Here is a 15,811-nt window from a genome sequence, read left to right on the forward strand (position 1 = left end):
CTTCCTTCTCTTCTTTTTTTCTCAAAAGAACAATTGGCTGCCATTCCCGAGTTTATGGATCTGGGACCCTTGTTCAAGTCTTCTGAGCCTGTTCAACTTACAGAAGCAGAGACGGAATATTTCGTTCGTTGTATCAAGCACGTGTTCACCAATCACATCGTGTTCCAGGTGAGGGACGTGCCCTCACCAGCTCCCATAGCGGCTCCATGTGCTCAGAGACGGGTATTGCTTCCCCTCTGACTTATGATTTGAGCTGCTTTCTACTGAGAAGGGACTTGGCCTCATTTCTGGGGGTTTTCCTGACTCCATAGCTACAGAAACACCTCCATATGAGGGCTAAAATTATAAGGACATAAAACCGAAATGTGTGAAGGAGTCAGACATCACGTAGAACCTCTTCAAAAATAATCCTCATTTAACATCAGGGTAAATTAAGTGGGTCGTTCCAAGAACTTGGATTTCAATATGATTCTTAGCCATCAGACTTCTACCATCTTGTTTGGTAGAACTCAATCTCAGGAAAGAGAAGAAACTGACGAATAAGAGAAACAAAAGTAACTCAAGGCAACCCCTGTTGCCTCAAGAAAAGTCTTAGGAGGAGAGCTGCAGGACAGTTCAGAGAGGGAAAGGCTAGAGGGTTCCAGAACGGAGTCGTGGGTCACAGGTGGGAAGGAACAGCTTGCTTGAAAACAGTTGTTAGCCCTCATAACTTTTCTGTCTGCTGACTTTTCAGTTTGACTGTACCAATACTCTTAACGACCAGCTGCTGGAGAAGGTGACAGTGCAGGTGGACCCGTCGGATTCCCATGAAGTGCTGTGTTGCATCCCAGCCCCCAGCCTCGCTTACAATCAGCCAGGAATATGTTACACTCTGGTTCGCCTGCCTGATGATGACTCGACAGCAGGTACTAACCCACAGGAGGGAAGAGAGAGGAGTAAGAATGCGTTACAACTTGAGCTCTTAAATGTCTGGGCAAATGTGTGGGGTTTGGGAATATGGTTCTTTTCCAGAATGAAATGTAATGATAATGACGGTATGTTTATATTTATAAAATTAATTACTGCCACAGAAATATTAACTTTATAACTAAGTCTCTGAGTAATATTTGCTGGGCGTTTAATGTTAAAAACTGAATGTATATGGTGGTAGCTCAAAAAGGAACTCAGACTTCCTGGTGGAACAGTGTAACCACTAATGAGGGTTCAGGGACCTGACGTCTCCTGTGAAGGGTCATGGCCTCCTCATCCCTGATGTTTGTTTCTGGGCCATCCTGAGGACTTTGTATTTAGTAGGTCCATGGCATTTTAAAGTAATTGTTTCTGGGGTCCTGTGGCACACGGCTGGTGTCTGACAGTAGGTCTCACCCTAATGAGTGGCTTAGCCAACTTCTGTGTAGGCACATTTGAGAAGGGCCTTGTGAGTCTCCTTGGCCCTCTCTGCAGTTTTGAGAGAGGGGCGGGGCAGCCTATGAAGGAGGGCCAACTGCTAGGGCCAGTAGGGTCTACGTATTTGGGGTTTGAGGTCTTGTGACTGACCTTTCGTGAATGTCAAATATTTATTGTACTTGATTTCTTTTCCCATTTTCCCACCTGAATTCTTCTCTTCCCACATTCACTCCACATCTCGACACTGTTATCCAGTTTTTACAGAAATAAGCACCCGTATCACATTTATGTTTTGAACAATTTTATTACTAGTACAGGAAAAAACAATTTTTACTACTAGTACACACAAAAAAACAATTTTTACTAGTACACGAAGAAACAATTTTTCCTACTGGTACAGGAAAAAAACAGAAGTTAACAAAATTCACAAATACTGGGGAAAGAAGTTACAGAGTTACAAGAAATCGTAAAAGTACTAGTAAATAGTTATCCCTGGTCATCATTCAGTTCTGTCTGGGGCTTAACCTGCCTTCTCTTAGCCCCTCTCCCAACTCCCCTTTTAGATGTTGGTTCTGGGAGCCCCTGCCCAATCTCCTCTGTGTTGGACGATAGACCAGGCTACTCACTCTAGCACGAGGTAGATTCAAGTTGGCACCATTGCTGGGTCTGAATCCCAGGTGGTTCCCTCTGGCCCTCGGCGGACCTGCACTTCTCTTCTGCAGCCACTCTGGATCCATAACCCCCTGGGTAGGAAGGCACTTTCTTATCTGGCCTCCAATATTTCTCTTTCAAGCATTTGGCCATCTGACTTTGACTTTTAATCACCTCCTTTATCCCTTTATGAAGTTTCTCTAGCTCCATCCCCTTTTGGCTTCACTTTCTCTCCTGGTCTGTTTCCCTCTGTCTAAAGGATGTCCACTAATGAAGCTGGCTGTACTCTTAAGTCAAGCTAGTTTTATTTACCCTTGTTCCAAACCAGTATTGGGGCCCAGTCTTAACATCGCCCCGTGGCTTTAGCCATCATCCTGGGAAACTGCATTTTATCATTTTTTTTCCCAATAGCCACCTCTCCTTTTTTCAAAACTCCCCCCCTTATTGTACTTCTAAGGTTTCTGGTTTTTTTTAAGGGATGCCATTACTTTGCAACTTAATTTTAAAGGGAAGTGAAATGCTGAACTCACTGAAGAATCCAACTCTTCCCAACTGAGAATACTAGCTCCTCCCATTTCCCCAGGTTCACTTGGATAATTGATAACTCAGGTGCCTCACACCCCAGGGAGTGGTCTTAACAGAATACAAGAAATACAAGATTACAATATCAAAATACAGAAAACAACAATATCAAAATTACAGAAATTACATTGTACAGGAGAAAACAACCACAACAATAAGAGAAAACATTTCTACCAAGAGAAGAAGCATAGGGAAGGTTTTCTCACCCCTCCTTTCTAAGGAGTTAATTTATTTTTAAAACGTAGATCTTACAAATTAGCCCAGAGGTTTCAACCTTTGGTCTGCTGGCTATGGACTCTTTTGCTTGGTGGTTTGTTAGTATTTTGTTTATAAAAATTTGGCACTTGGAGAATTTTCTTTGTTTCCTTTTAAACGTTTCAAAGGGTTTGCTGATTGGTGTTAAACTCTTGTTTAGAGTTATAAACTCTTGTCTTTGCATCTTGGAGAAAAGAAATGGAATTTTGTCCCAACACTTGGACCTTTAAAACTTAATTGTTAGTAGTCAATTTATATTTGACCCATCATATACCTGCTTAAAAACAAACTCCTTTCTATTCTTTAGTCTTGGTCAGAAATTCTCACATTTTTAATCTACGGCCAATTCAGAGTCTTTGCTGTGCAAAGAACAGAAGTGAAATACCAGGGCATAGATGGTAATAAGAGTCTTCTACCCCCCTCCCCCCCTTTTGCATTTTCCCCACTGCAAATACTATGAATTTTTCCAATCACCTGAAGATCTATACATCACTTCTACTAATTGCAAAAAGTATATTTTTCATACAACCACAGAAGAGAAAAGAAATTACACAGATTGCGATTTCTATCAACTTGAAAACTGTATAGCATAATAGAAAGACAGAGATAGATAGATTTTTGGGAGATAGATTGGGATCTGGATTTTGACTGCTACATATGGACTGGGTAACTTAGACAGATTATTAATTCTCTGTAAACCTTTTAGGACTGTTAATAAGGATGAAATGAAATTAAATAAGATGATTAGCATGGTATCAGACACATAGTAAATACTCAATAAATAGAAGTTGTTATTGCTTCAATTCTGGAACTACCCACTTTCTCCCTTTATCGTCTTTAAAATCAAGTCTTCCACAGTTCACAGGACACACAGCCCCCAACCTCCAGAGAGTTGTTCTAGCAATTATCCTGATCTTTGCTGCATCTTTAAGCTTTCTCTCTCCCCCTTACTTTATATGTGTGCAAAAAATCTAAACCCCATCTGACAGAATTTACCTGAACCCAACATCAAGAGGCTCCCGTAAGTCCTTCCTGCAAATCGTGGGCAGTGTGGAAAGAGTTATCCGTATCACAGATCTCAATTCAGTGAGTCCTACTGGTCATCTTCTGCCCTCCAGCTGTTCCTCCTTTATGCAAAAATGTTCAGAAAAGCCTTCAAGGCAGCATTCTTTCTTAGCGTCCTTTCCCATTCAGCAACTTTCTTTCCCCTGAGGCTTTACTGCACTCACAGATGACGTGTGCAACATTGTACAAATCTTTCCCCTCACTGGACCTCGAGGTTGGCCCCTGCCTGTTGAACTTTGTGTCCCCCTCCCTATTCAGAATCACTGTGACCCCTCTATAGCTTGTATTATGGGACCATCAGGCCTTAGGGCCTCACGCTTCTCATCTCAGACCACTTCAGCCCATTTACATAACTCACTCAAAAAGTCTGCAACGGAAAATATCCATCCTAAGATCCAGCTGAACAGTATATACACAGGAGCCTCTTTCTCCTTCTGTCATGAGGGACGCTGATGACAACTCATAGCTCATGTCTGCTGCTGGGCTCGACTCTCTGCCGGCACTTCCTTGACCCCCATCCTCACTTGAGCTACTGCGGGATTCCGATGGGCTCAAACCACCGCCCCCCTCGGCCAATCTGTAGTCTCCATTCCATTATTTGGTGTTTGATATTAATCATATTAACTACTGACACTCTGGATGAACAGCTTCAATTACCTAAAATCTATCTCAGATTTTTTCACTTTACCTACCTCCAACCACTCACTGGGATCCTTATTCATGACCCTTCATGAAACTTTGCATTCTTCCAAGCTAAGCACATATTCCGCATTTTTACTCAAATACTAAAAAAGCAGGATAGGTAGAACATTATTATTCAACCACCACTTCCTCTGCCTCAATCACTAGAATGGGTATCAGTCTAGCCTTAGAATCAGTATTCCTCCAGTCTGACCCATTATGAGATTGGCCAAGATTACCAGTCTCCGATCTCCTTATTCACCTGCTCATTCATCTTGTCACCGATCTGGCTCTCCTCAAATACCCTGAAACTGCTAACATTCCCTTCTCTGCTTATTTTCAGCCTGTCTTCCCATCTTATTTACATGTTCCCTTGTCACCCCATCATCAAGGTACAAATCTTTATTGCTGCCTTTCTTACATGATAACATCTCTCCAGAAGGCAACGTAAACGTGGCATATCCACTCATTTCCTCTTGTCCCTTCTTTTGGCCTTAGGGAAAAACCTCTACTTGTTTGTAGCACTCAGGCTTGCTTCCACTTGGGAACTTCCTCCTTAACCTACTCTCATCACTCAGAATTCCTCTGATGACTTATACGCACCTTCATCTTTGGACATCTGAAGCACCTTCAGGCTTCACTTCCTGAATTTATCTCCAGATGATATGACGTTATTCTCCTGGATCTACCCACTTCCCTGTGATTATCTGAGAGAGTTTGCATGCAGACACCTCTTTCCTACAACAGTTGATTTTTATATATTTCTCCCATTTTCCTTTATCCCATTAACGGTGATCAAGTTAATAGGCAGTGCTGTGCATCATAACCATTAGAACATTGCTCAATAATTCCGAGAATTATTCAGTAAGTACACTGTCAGCTTAATTCCAATTCCATTTTAACCACTTCTCTTTCCATTTTTCCTCTGCTCATTTCCATTGGAAAAACAGTAAATATATAAGTAGGGTGTCACCGTTGACAGCATGCATATTTACCAGTGCTCGGTGCGGTGCTTTCAAAGTCCAGTGAGCTGCCCTGGACCACCCGTGCTTTATGCTTGGCTGTCCCATAGCCTCTCCCTCTGGGAATATTCTACATTGTCTATCGTCCCATCAAAGAGCGCTTGCCCGCAGATACAACAGCACCCACTTGTTCTCATATTCCTTAGCATGCTCCTGCCCTCTGGCCTCATTACCACACACACCTTTCCTCTTGCCCCCAGAGCTGCCGATGTCCCCGGATGGGAGTTCTTCAGGGCACTCTTCCATTCTCCGTGATGCCCTTTTACCAAACCCAAGCCCCTCAAGCCACCACAGGTTCTCTACTCCTCCACTGGCCTATCCCTTTGTTGTCCCATCTACTCCTGTGACGCACCCTCGACCACCCTCCCATGGCGGCCCCAGACTCCACTGTCTCTCGTTTACACGCTGTGTGCGGGATCACTGTGCACAGAGACAGACCCTCGGCTCTACCCTCAGCATCCTGTCCGACTTCACCACCGCCTGCCGGGCACGTGAGGGAGTCCCAGCTCTGGTCCTGCGCATCTGCTCCCTGCCTGACCTGCACCCTGGCTGACCAGCTTCTTCATCCTCCGGGTGCTGTACTGACTCCATCTGAGGCTGCCAGCCTCCCCGCCGCGCCCCCCCCCATCGTACCGGAGGCCTTCTTGACTACGTCCATTTGCTCGCTGTCTGCCTGGGCCGGGGTCCTTCTCCCCCATGTCTCACAGCCCTGACTCTGAGGCCGACCCCGTCACCTACCCCGGCTCAGGGGCTCCCTGCTCAAGCGTCACCTCTCTGCCCGCCTTCCACCCAGTGACTCTCACCCGAGGACCCATGACCCCCAAGACCGCCTATCAGCATCATCGTCTGGCCGTGTTTTGGGGTTTGCTTTTGTGTTTTTTTGGGTGTTTTTGCACTGAGCAGAGCACTGCTCCCCCTCAGATGTTCTGATAGGCCTGCCTTGGGGGCCATGCCCACAGCCCCCCTCGGGTGAAAACCACCCCCCCATCCTCGGGAAGAGTCACTGCAGTGGAAGCCCACCCGACCCCCTGGGCTGCACTCTGCCCTCGCGCACCTCTGGCCTCCACCAGTTGTCACTGACACTGTTCCTCGAAGCCCAGCATTTCCCCCACATCGGACACTGACCCGGCTCTATCCTCTTGGACCCACCGCATGCCTCTGTGTTTACTCTCTGACACTGAGGGGCCCCTAACCCCAGGCTACTTTATAGTTATACTTTTTATTTCTTGGCTCTGTTCTTCCTCGTAATCAAGAATCATTCTTGAGTGTGACTTTTATTTCTTTTTACTTATTATCCTATTCCATGCCTCATTCATTCCAGTGTTTAATTTTATTTGTTTTCAAAGTGCTTACTGTTTCCTTTCTCTGATAGACCTTTGGAAATCTACTCACTGCAGCCCTCATTCTTTTCCATGCTTAATATTTTGCAGGAGGTTCTCTAATCTTTTCCTCTCATCCCTTTTTCCTCTGCTCCACTCTCTTTGCCGGACTGTTTCTTTCCTCTTCTAAATCTTGTTGAAAACTGTAGCCTCCCTTGAACTCAGCTCCAAAAAGGTAAATACACTCTAACCTCCTTAGCCAGATTTCCCTCTCGTTCCCATTCAACATTTTCTCTTCTTTCATTTAGCCTTCAGAGTTCCTTAATTTACGTACTGTGATGAGTTTTGCAAGATTCTCTGTCCAGCCACCTTAATTTAGTCACTCTTTACTGTTTTCCCTATCATACACTGGTTTTACTGTACTCTCATTTTTTACGGTTTCTGGATATAGTAGTAAGTCATGCAATTTCCTCTTTTATTTCCATTATTATTGAGGACAGTTTACCCCTGAGAAAAAGAGAATATGAGACTTCTAGTCCTGTCAGCCTATTTCTGCATAGCCCCCCGTGCCTGCCTCCCCCTTCCCTGCCATGCTTCAGCCCCCTGCCTCTTCCTGCCCTTCCACCCCTGGCCCATAATCTGCCCAGTACCGTTGTTCTCATGAAGTCTGATGCCCTTTCTAGGTATGGATGTGCACTTTTCAGTGCCCTTCCATGACACTCTTTCCCCTATGTCTACGGAGTCCCTCTTGACCCATTTCTTAACCTCTTTCCCCTCCTTTGTTTGGAACCGGATTAAATGTGCAACTCAATCTTTCTTTTCCCTTTGCCTTTTGCACACACTCCACTCTAATGCCTGTAGTTACCTTCTGACTTCTTTCCATCCTGCCTTCAGCTCTTCAGTACCTTCCACCAATCTTTAATCCTGTATCCATCTCCTTGATGGAAGCACTAATTCTACTGCCCTCATGTTTCTGGGGCTCCTTACTGGAAGCTGTTTTCCCTTATATTTGCTTTAGTTACTCTGAAATGTGGGCTAATCCATACAGTGCTCTTTTTACTTAGTTCCCATCATCTGTATTCTTCCCCGTTCTATTAGTTACTGTTACAGTGCCAAACCTTGCCTCAGTATGTCCTTTTGCACATGACCTCCCCCATCTGAAGGTACGTTTTGCTTTTCCACCCATTTTCTTGGTGTTCCCCCCTCCCCCGTTTTATCTTTTATTAACCATCCATATACTGAGTATGTATCATTCTCCTACACTCACTAATAACTCCGTTTGGTTCCTCTTCTTATTCTACATCCATTGCTCAATCTGTTTCCGTATTTCTTCTTTCCTACAGATTTTGCTGAATTGCTTTCACTTCTATTTATTCCTCGGTAGGATCCCTGCAACTTTCCTCCTTTTAGGCCCCCTTCACGGGACCCGTCTCTAACCTTTCTCTTTATCAGCCACACTTTTTTATGCAAACATACTTTCCTGGATACTGTCCCTCTTATGTCTCATTTCACTCCTCTCTCTCTTCTTTTGAGAACCGCCTCACCACACAGTTCTCTTCCTGACTCAACTGCTTTGTAAGTATAAGCAATTTTCATTATCCTTGGTTTAAAGTATGCTGAGTAACAATTTTTGTTAGTAAATGCTTATGCAGTTATATCTTAAATTTGAAAAAGCCTTTTATATCTCCCTTTAAAAAAATCCAACATATTTTCTCAACCATCACAAAAATATTACAAGAACGTTCAAGTCTTTCTTATAATGTAAGCCATTTTAAAGGACAACTACATAATTATTGAACATATAATTCATTCATTAGTGTACATGTTCGTGTGTAGTACACAGTGATCCCATGCTAAGATAAAAGACCGTCCGTAAATGCATTCTCCTTTTATGCTGCAAGGAATAATGAAAGGCTTTCAAGATAAATAATAAAGTCATGTACGTTTTTTAAGTGAAATACATAAAGAAGAAACTTTTCGGAAATGTTTACTTACCGGCCGGCGAACTGCCTGAGTTGTTCGATGCGTATTGTAGGGAAAGTGACGGCAGCAGCGCACGAGACATTGAGAAACCTTGAGCATAGGAAGCAAGCCTCTTGGCAGAAGAGCTTCAACCGCAGCAGACATACACTATCCTGAACAGCCTTGTGTGCAAACAAGAATGCTGGCTCACTGCAGTTTCCCAAGCACATGGGGACAGAGAGGTAAAAACTCTTCAGGTACCAGCTGTGTGTAGTGTAGCTGGTGGGGGATGCCCGCGCCCCTCACTCTGGTCTCCACGGCAGTTGGGGGTACCTGCGTCCCTCACTCTGGTCTCCACGGCAGTTGCCATTTTGAAGCCTGCCTATCCCAAGCCCAGCCTAATTCATACCTCCCCTCCACCAGTATCTTCTCTCCCTTCCTCTTGCCTCTTCTTTTATACTAGTCTTTCCAGTTGCTTCTCTCACTTCCAGCCAGTCCTCACACGATTGCTTAACTTCTCGGCAAATTTAACATCACTTACAGGCATCACTTACTTCTTTTGAGTATCTGCCCTACCAGATCTTAAGCATTCATCATGAACCCCAACCACTCCTCACCCCATAAGCATTCATCTGTTCTACCGAAAAAGTATTCAGTCCACACCTTCTAAAGTCAGTGGTGATGTTTTTAAGGTTTCCACCAATGGCTTTGTAGCTCAGTCCATCTCCTTCTAACCTTTCCTAGGAAGCAATCAGTCAGTCATAAATAAGCTAAGACTTCAAGAGCCAGCCTACCCAGCTCCTACTCTGCTTCAGGCCCTGGAGCCTCTCCCATTCCAGACCCAGTTCTGAGATAGGAGAGCTGCTCCGTTTTTTTCATTCATACCTGTGATGTCTTGTTGCCATGCCCTTTACTCAGCTGCTCTCTCAGTTCCCGCGGTGCCTCTGTACTCACCTGCCGTCCTCTTTTCCTTTGTATTCTGTCGTGACCTTTGGCCCACGTGTGGAGTAACAGCCGTTCCTCCCATCAGCAGGACTTTGCAAATAACAGTGTTCCATCTGCAGGCAACTTGAATATTGCTCTTCTGTTCCTTTTCTCCATGTTCCCTTTCTCCTGCTGCTGCAAACGCCCTACCTTTCCTCCGTCATTCCTTCTTCTTTCAGCTGGATCATTCCAGTGAACCTAATCAACTCCTCTGGATGTGTACAGCTTTAATAGCCAGCACTCACAGTTCACCCTTCTCGGATCTTCCTTCTTTCCTGCACTCTATGCTGAGTCTGTTTCCACCTTCCATCAGTCTGGACTTTCCGAAGACCCCCTCTCTGGCCCATCTGAAGTCCGTCCCATGTAATCCCTCCCCAGCTTCTCATTCTCTTCACTATACCAATTGCTTCCAGTCCTTTTCCAACAAAGCTTCCTGGGCAGCAACACATCATACTCCAATTCTTACTTAAGCCACATCCTGACCTCTTTCCTCAGCTGGCTGACTGATACCTGGCTTAACATACAACTTTTCACTGAACTTCCAATTCCGATTATCTCTCAGTGTTCCCCATCCTGGCCTTTAATGCCCTTTAATGCCCTTTTAATGCCCTTCCTTGTTCGCCATTTTGCAAGACTGCATGCTCTGCACCGAGCCTCTTCTTACTTAGATTTCAGCCTCAGTTCTTCTCTACAGTTTTCTTCTCTCTCTTTTTAAATACATGCCTCAATAGTTTCTCTCTCTTCCAGCCAGTTCTAACATGATACCTTAATTTCTGAGCGAACTTTAACATCATACTTCAACAACTTCGTCCTGATTTCCTTTGATTATTTGCTCCGTCATAGCTTATTAACATCTATCACATTTTCAGCTTCCATCTCTAATCATAGTGAGGGATACGTTATTTTTCTCTTGAGGTACACTCCCTTAAAGATACCCCCCCGCTTCTTACCAAATCCACATCGTCCCCTCACCAGACACCCTCCCGCTGTGCTCTCCTGTTGGTCAGACAGGTTGCCACCATGGCTTTGCCGCAAGATTCATCCTGATCTTGCCCCTAACTATTCCTATCAGTCACGTCTTTTAATGAAAATTATTCCATCCCTCCCAAATTCATACACCCACTACGCTACTTCTTTATATCCTAACTTTATGCTGTATTTGAGATTTTTTTAAATAAATAAAATATTGCACATATAATTGAGATTTCCTCTGTACCACTTCAGAATCATTTACCTCTCCCTCACTACATAATTTGATACTTCTGTATTTATAATTTTAATAAATATTTATGTCTCCTTAAATAACATGTAATGCTACCTTGAGGGTTTTAAATACATATATGTATGTATACACACACATATATACACGTATATGTATGTGTATATCTACAAATTCTTTAAAAATTTTTTTCCATCAAGACTTCAAGAGCTAGTCTGCTTTCTGACTTCTATCCATATGCAGGCCTTTACTTCTTATTATAACACCATTCATTGCAACCTTTAACACTAAACATTTTAACCAATTAGACCTCTTCTAAGACCTGACAGATTTCTCCATTCTGGGTTTCTTTCTTTTTTTATTATGTTATGTTAATTACCATACAGTACATCATTAGTTTTTGATGTAGTGTTCCATGATACATTGTTTGCATATAACACTCAGTGCTCCATGCAGAATGTGCCCTCTTTAATACCCATCACCAGGCTAACCCATCCTCCCACCCCCCTCCCCTCTAGAACCCTCAGTTTGTTTTTCAGAGTCCATCGACTCTCATGGTTCCTCTCCCCCTCCAATTTCTCCCCCTTCATTCTTCCCCTCCTGCTATCTTCTTCTTCTTTTTTTTTTTAACATATAATGTATTATTTGTTTCAGAGGTACAGATCTGTGATGCAACAGTCTTGCACAATTCACAGCGCTCACCATAGCACATACCCTCCCCAATGTCTATCACCCAGCCGCCCCATCCCTCCCACCCCCCCCACCACTCCAGCAACCCTCAGTTTGTTTCCTGAGATTAAGAATTCCTCATATCAGTGAGGTCATATGATACATGTCTTTCTCTGATTGACTTATTAATCCACATCTTATTTGCCGTTTTGTCACTCTGACTACTGAGAAACTGCTCGAATTCATGCATGCTCCCATTAATTAAAACTCCTTTCTTCTTTTGTATTTTGTTATGCTTTACCATATCTTAACTACCCACTTCAGCTACCCCGCCGCCCCACATCACGTATAGCATCACCCCGCACGGTATCCTAACAGTGGGTACGTACCTGAGCTTTACTTCCCTCATGATTTCTAACCACTCGGGAAATACACATCATCTTATCTACAAACAAACCACTCATCCACACTCCCTGACTGGTCAATCCTGATGTATTCTGAGGTTGCCAGCAACATCTTTTTAGAATTCATCTTCGTAAAACTCCCTTAAACCTGGTCTGCATTTTTGCCATTTCATTCACTAAGTCTTCTCTAATTCATACAGTGGTCCTTTTCTCCGCTCACCAACCCTCTCCTCCTCCTTATTCCGTCATAACCTTGGTCTGAGTCTGTGCCTAGCCCACCGTCCTTCAAGAATCTGCCACTCTTCAAACCCTCCCTTCACATCTGCAGTAACCTTCACTTTGCTCTTCCATCCCTTTCCTCCTCGTACCGTATTTTACCCCAGAGCTACATGCTGCCCTAGCTTCTGTGTCCCTCCTTCCAGCTACTGCTTACTTCCATCTCCTTCTTACAGATTTCAGCTGTCTCTTTGGGACAGACAGACATTGGGTGTGCACTGTTCAACCCACTGCCATCTCCCCTGGCGCCCTCCAGTCTTTACTGCGTCCTCGCTTCCTCTCAGTTCAGCATAAACTTCCATAGGATTCCTGCTACTGGTTTGCCTTTTATGTCCATGCCTCTCAGCCTATTTGACCTTTCGCTATATTGACCAGACACGTTACTTCCAGGATCTTTCGGCAAAGCATCCTGGACAGCAAAGTCTCGAACTCCAGGTCCAACTTTGCCACCTTCTTACTTCTCTCTCCTTGTTAATACACAAATCTGACAAATGTCCAGCTCCCACTTGGCCCTCTTTAATGCCCTTCCGTATTTATTTTTCTACCTGCATGTTCTGCGCCTTGCCCAACACACACATCCCCTCTCCTTATTATTTCCAGCCTCCATCTTTTGCTCTCTCCTTTGCTCTTCGTTCATACAAGTCTCCTCAGTTGCTTCTCTCTTTCTGCAAATCCTAGTATGTTTCCTTAATTCCTGAGTGTGTCTTTAACATCCTGTTATAGCACATTCTTTCCAGTTTCCCCTGTGTATCTTAACCTTTCAGAGTGATGCGTGATGACCTTTTGAGGTTCCCTCCCCTCTGGTCCCCACTCCCTCACTCAAAACCAAGTGACTACTTTTTAGACAAGCCCTTCCCTTGGAGAGCAGCTAACCAGTCTCCGTCCTCTTCCATCCTGATCTGGGGCCCGAGTGTGCTGCCGTATATTTCTGGTTAGTGTCAGTGACACTTTCCATGTCAATATTCAGTGGTATTTTCTCAGCTGATGGCAGCTTTAACTGTGCTGTTCTACTCCTTTTTCTTGATTGTTGCCTCATAAAAACAATCTTATATTCAGCATCCTTCTTCCATTCAGAGACTATGTATGCACATATCATTCCCATAGAGTCAGACTCACTTCTGGATAAACAGACACCTCATATTCAGCCCTCACTGTTCAGACCGTGGACTGGATTACAGGTCCATCCCCTGTGGCCTCTCTCTACCCTCCTCTTCCGCATGGCCTCCTGAACAGCTCCCCTTCCTCCACCTGTTTGTAGCCACACCCCCTCCTTTCTTTTTTCAGTCGTCATGGTCTGGATTAACATAAAACCACATCCCAGTGTCCCTCACTCCTTCCCCCTGGCCAGGTTACTCTCCTGCAAGCTCCCTGCCCTAGCGTGAGTCACGTGGCCCCTTGCCTTATTCTAGCCTCCATTCCCTCCATATCTCCTGTCCTTTCTTACAGGTCTCCCCAGTTGCTTCTCTGTCAGCTGGTGCTCACATGACAGGCTGCTAGCAAAGACTCATCAGAATGGCTGTTCATCTGCCTTCATCTAAAGCAGTGATTCTCAAACTGCAGCTTGTTAAGACACAGACTCAGCAGCTCAGGTGGGGCTGAAGAACACGTGTTCAGAAGCACTGCTCTAAACATTCCCCTCAGCCAAGTCCTTTCGTTAAAAATTTCCCACCAAGGCATCAAGATCGGGTCTACTTCTGACTTTCATTATTTTGCAGGCCTTTCTCTCTCTCCCAGTATAGACACGAGTCCCTGCAGTGTGGCCTTATGCCCGACATACTAGGCCACTGAGGCCCATCCTTGTAGCCAACAGGATCCCCCATTCTGGGGGCCTTCATGATGCATATGGTTTTTCTTATTACCATGCCAGCTACTGAGAGTTGTTCTCTATACAATGCTCCTTTTGACCTTAAAAACCGCTCTTCCCCGCCCCCACAGCTCTGGCCCAAGTGTGGGGCCTTCTCCTTCCAGTCAATACCTGCCATTCTTCAGGTGACCTTTTAATCTGGGGACAGTTGTAACGTTGCTCTCCCGTTCCAGTCTCCTTATTATCTACCCTGCCCTAAAGAAATATGCCACCTTCTCTTGAGCACCCCCACCCGCCCCTTTAGCCACCATCTCCACTTCATTCAGTGGACGTGGTCTCCTCCTCAACAGCTCTCCACCAGGTTCTCTCCCCACTAGCAAAACATCTCCACCCGACAGTAAATGCCAGAGTAACTTTAATGTGGCGCTCACATGACAATTATTGGTATCTCCCTTTGGTTGTCTGCCCTGCCACATTTTTATTCCACACAGTGTAGTTTCATCTACCACCTGCACAAAGAAGTAACAGATGGGGTTCTACTCAAGTTGGGTTCCCACCACGATCTCTAGCCACTCATCTGCCAACACTCGTCATCCCTGCCGTAGACACACCACTCACACAGCGATCCCGGGCCCACGTGCTGCCCTCGCTTTATACCAGGGCGTCTTCGTCCTGGTCCTTCCAGTCCTCCTCACCGGAACTTCCCACCGCCCTTCAGGCCCTGTTCTCCTATCGTCCTCTATCCTGCTTGCAGTTTGGCTTTAAGACCCAACATATGACCAAACCGACCAATTATGAGATCTTACGGGATTTCCCATTCTGGGGGACTCTATTTCTCACCCTCTCTGCCCCTGCCACTCCCCCTGCTCCCCACTGCTCTTTCCACAGCACTCCCTTGATGTCATCTCCATCTCTCTCCTTTCTGGTATGATCATCAGCTTTGCTGCAAGCGTGGCACCATACCCTTCCCGCCCAACCTGCTGACCTGCAGGTGCCGCGCCTCCTCCGCGGGCTCTCCCGCGCCTTCCCGGCCTCTGCCGCGCCTTCCCGGCCTCTGCCGCGCCTCCCCGGCCTCTGCCGCGCCTCCCCGGCCTCTCCCGCGCCTCCCCGGCCTCTGCCGCGCCTCCCCGGGCTCTCCCGCGCCTTCCCGGGCTTGGCCCTGGCTTGACCTCCGTTACCCACAGAGCCACTTGTTTTGTCAGCTCCCCTCTTGGTATCGTTTCTCATGGATTCTGCTGTTGTCTCGTTCCCCTTCCTTGTTCTGTCCATGCTCTTCCACATGCACTTGCCCCCCTCAGTTCAACCCCGACCTTCACAGGACTCCTGCCACCCGCCATGGCTGACATCCATCCCACTTCGACTCTAACCTTTCACTGTTGGTCACACGGTGGCACTCCCTCATGACACCACTTCTTATTCCGCCACTTCGTCTCCACAGCCTCTCCCCTTCGGTTGTAATCCAGCTTAGCTCACAGCTCTCTGCTTACTGTGTGGCTCTGCCGTCTCCCCGCCCCCCCCCCCCCCCCCCCCCC

At 45.6% G+C, this 15,811-nt stretch overlaps 1 protein-coding gene across 1 annotated transcript in view; it reads left to right on the plus strand.

Annotated features, from left to right (window-relative positions):
- The window catches only part of COPG2 (COPI coat complex subunit gamma 2), a 94,528-nt gene that overhangs the window by 72,599 nt on the left and 6,118 nt on the right, over positions 1-15,811 (plus strand). The window contains exons 19-20 of the mRNA XM_032401562.1: positions 29-168; positions 734-905. Coding sequence (XP_032257453.1) covers positions 29-168; positions 734-905 — 312 coding nt within the window. The remainder of the gene's footprint in view (positions 1-28; positions 169-733; positions 906-15,811) is intronic.

This window comes from Phoca vitulina, unplaced genomic scaffold (assembly GCF_004348235.1).
Source record: "Phoca vitulina isolate PV1807 unplaced genomic scaffold, GSC_HSeal_1.0 scaffold4, whole genome shotgun sequence".
Lineage (NCBI taxonomy): Eukaryota > Metazoa > Chordata > Mammalia > Carnivora > Phocidae > Phoca > Phoca vitulina.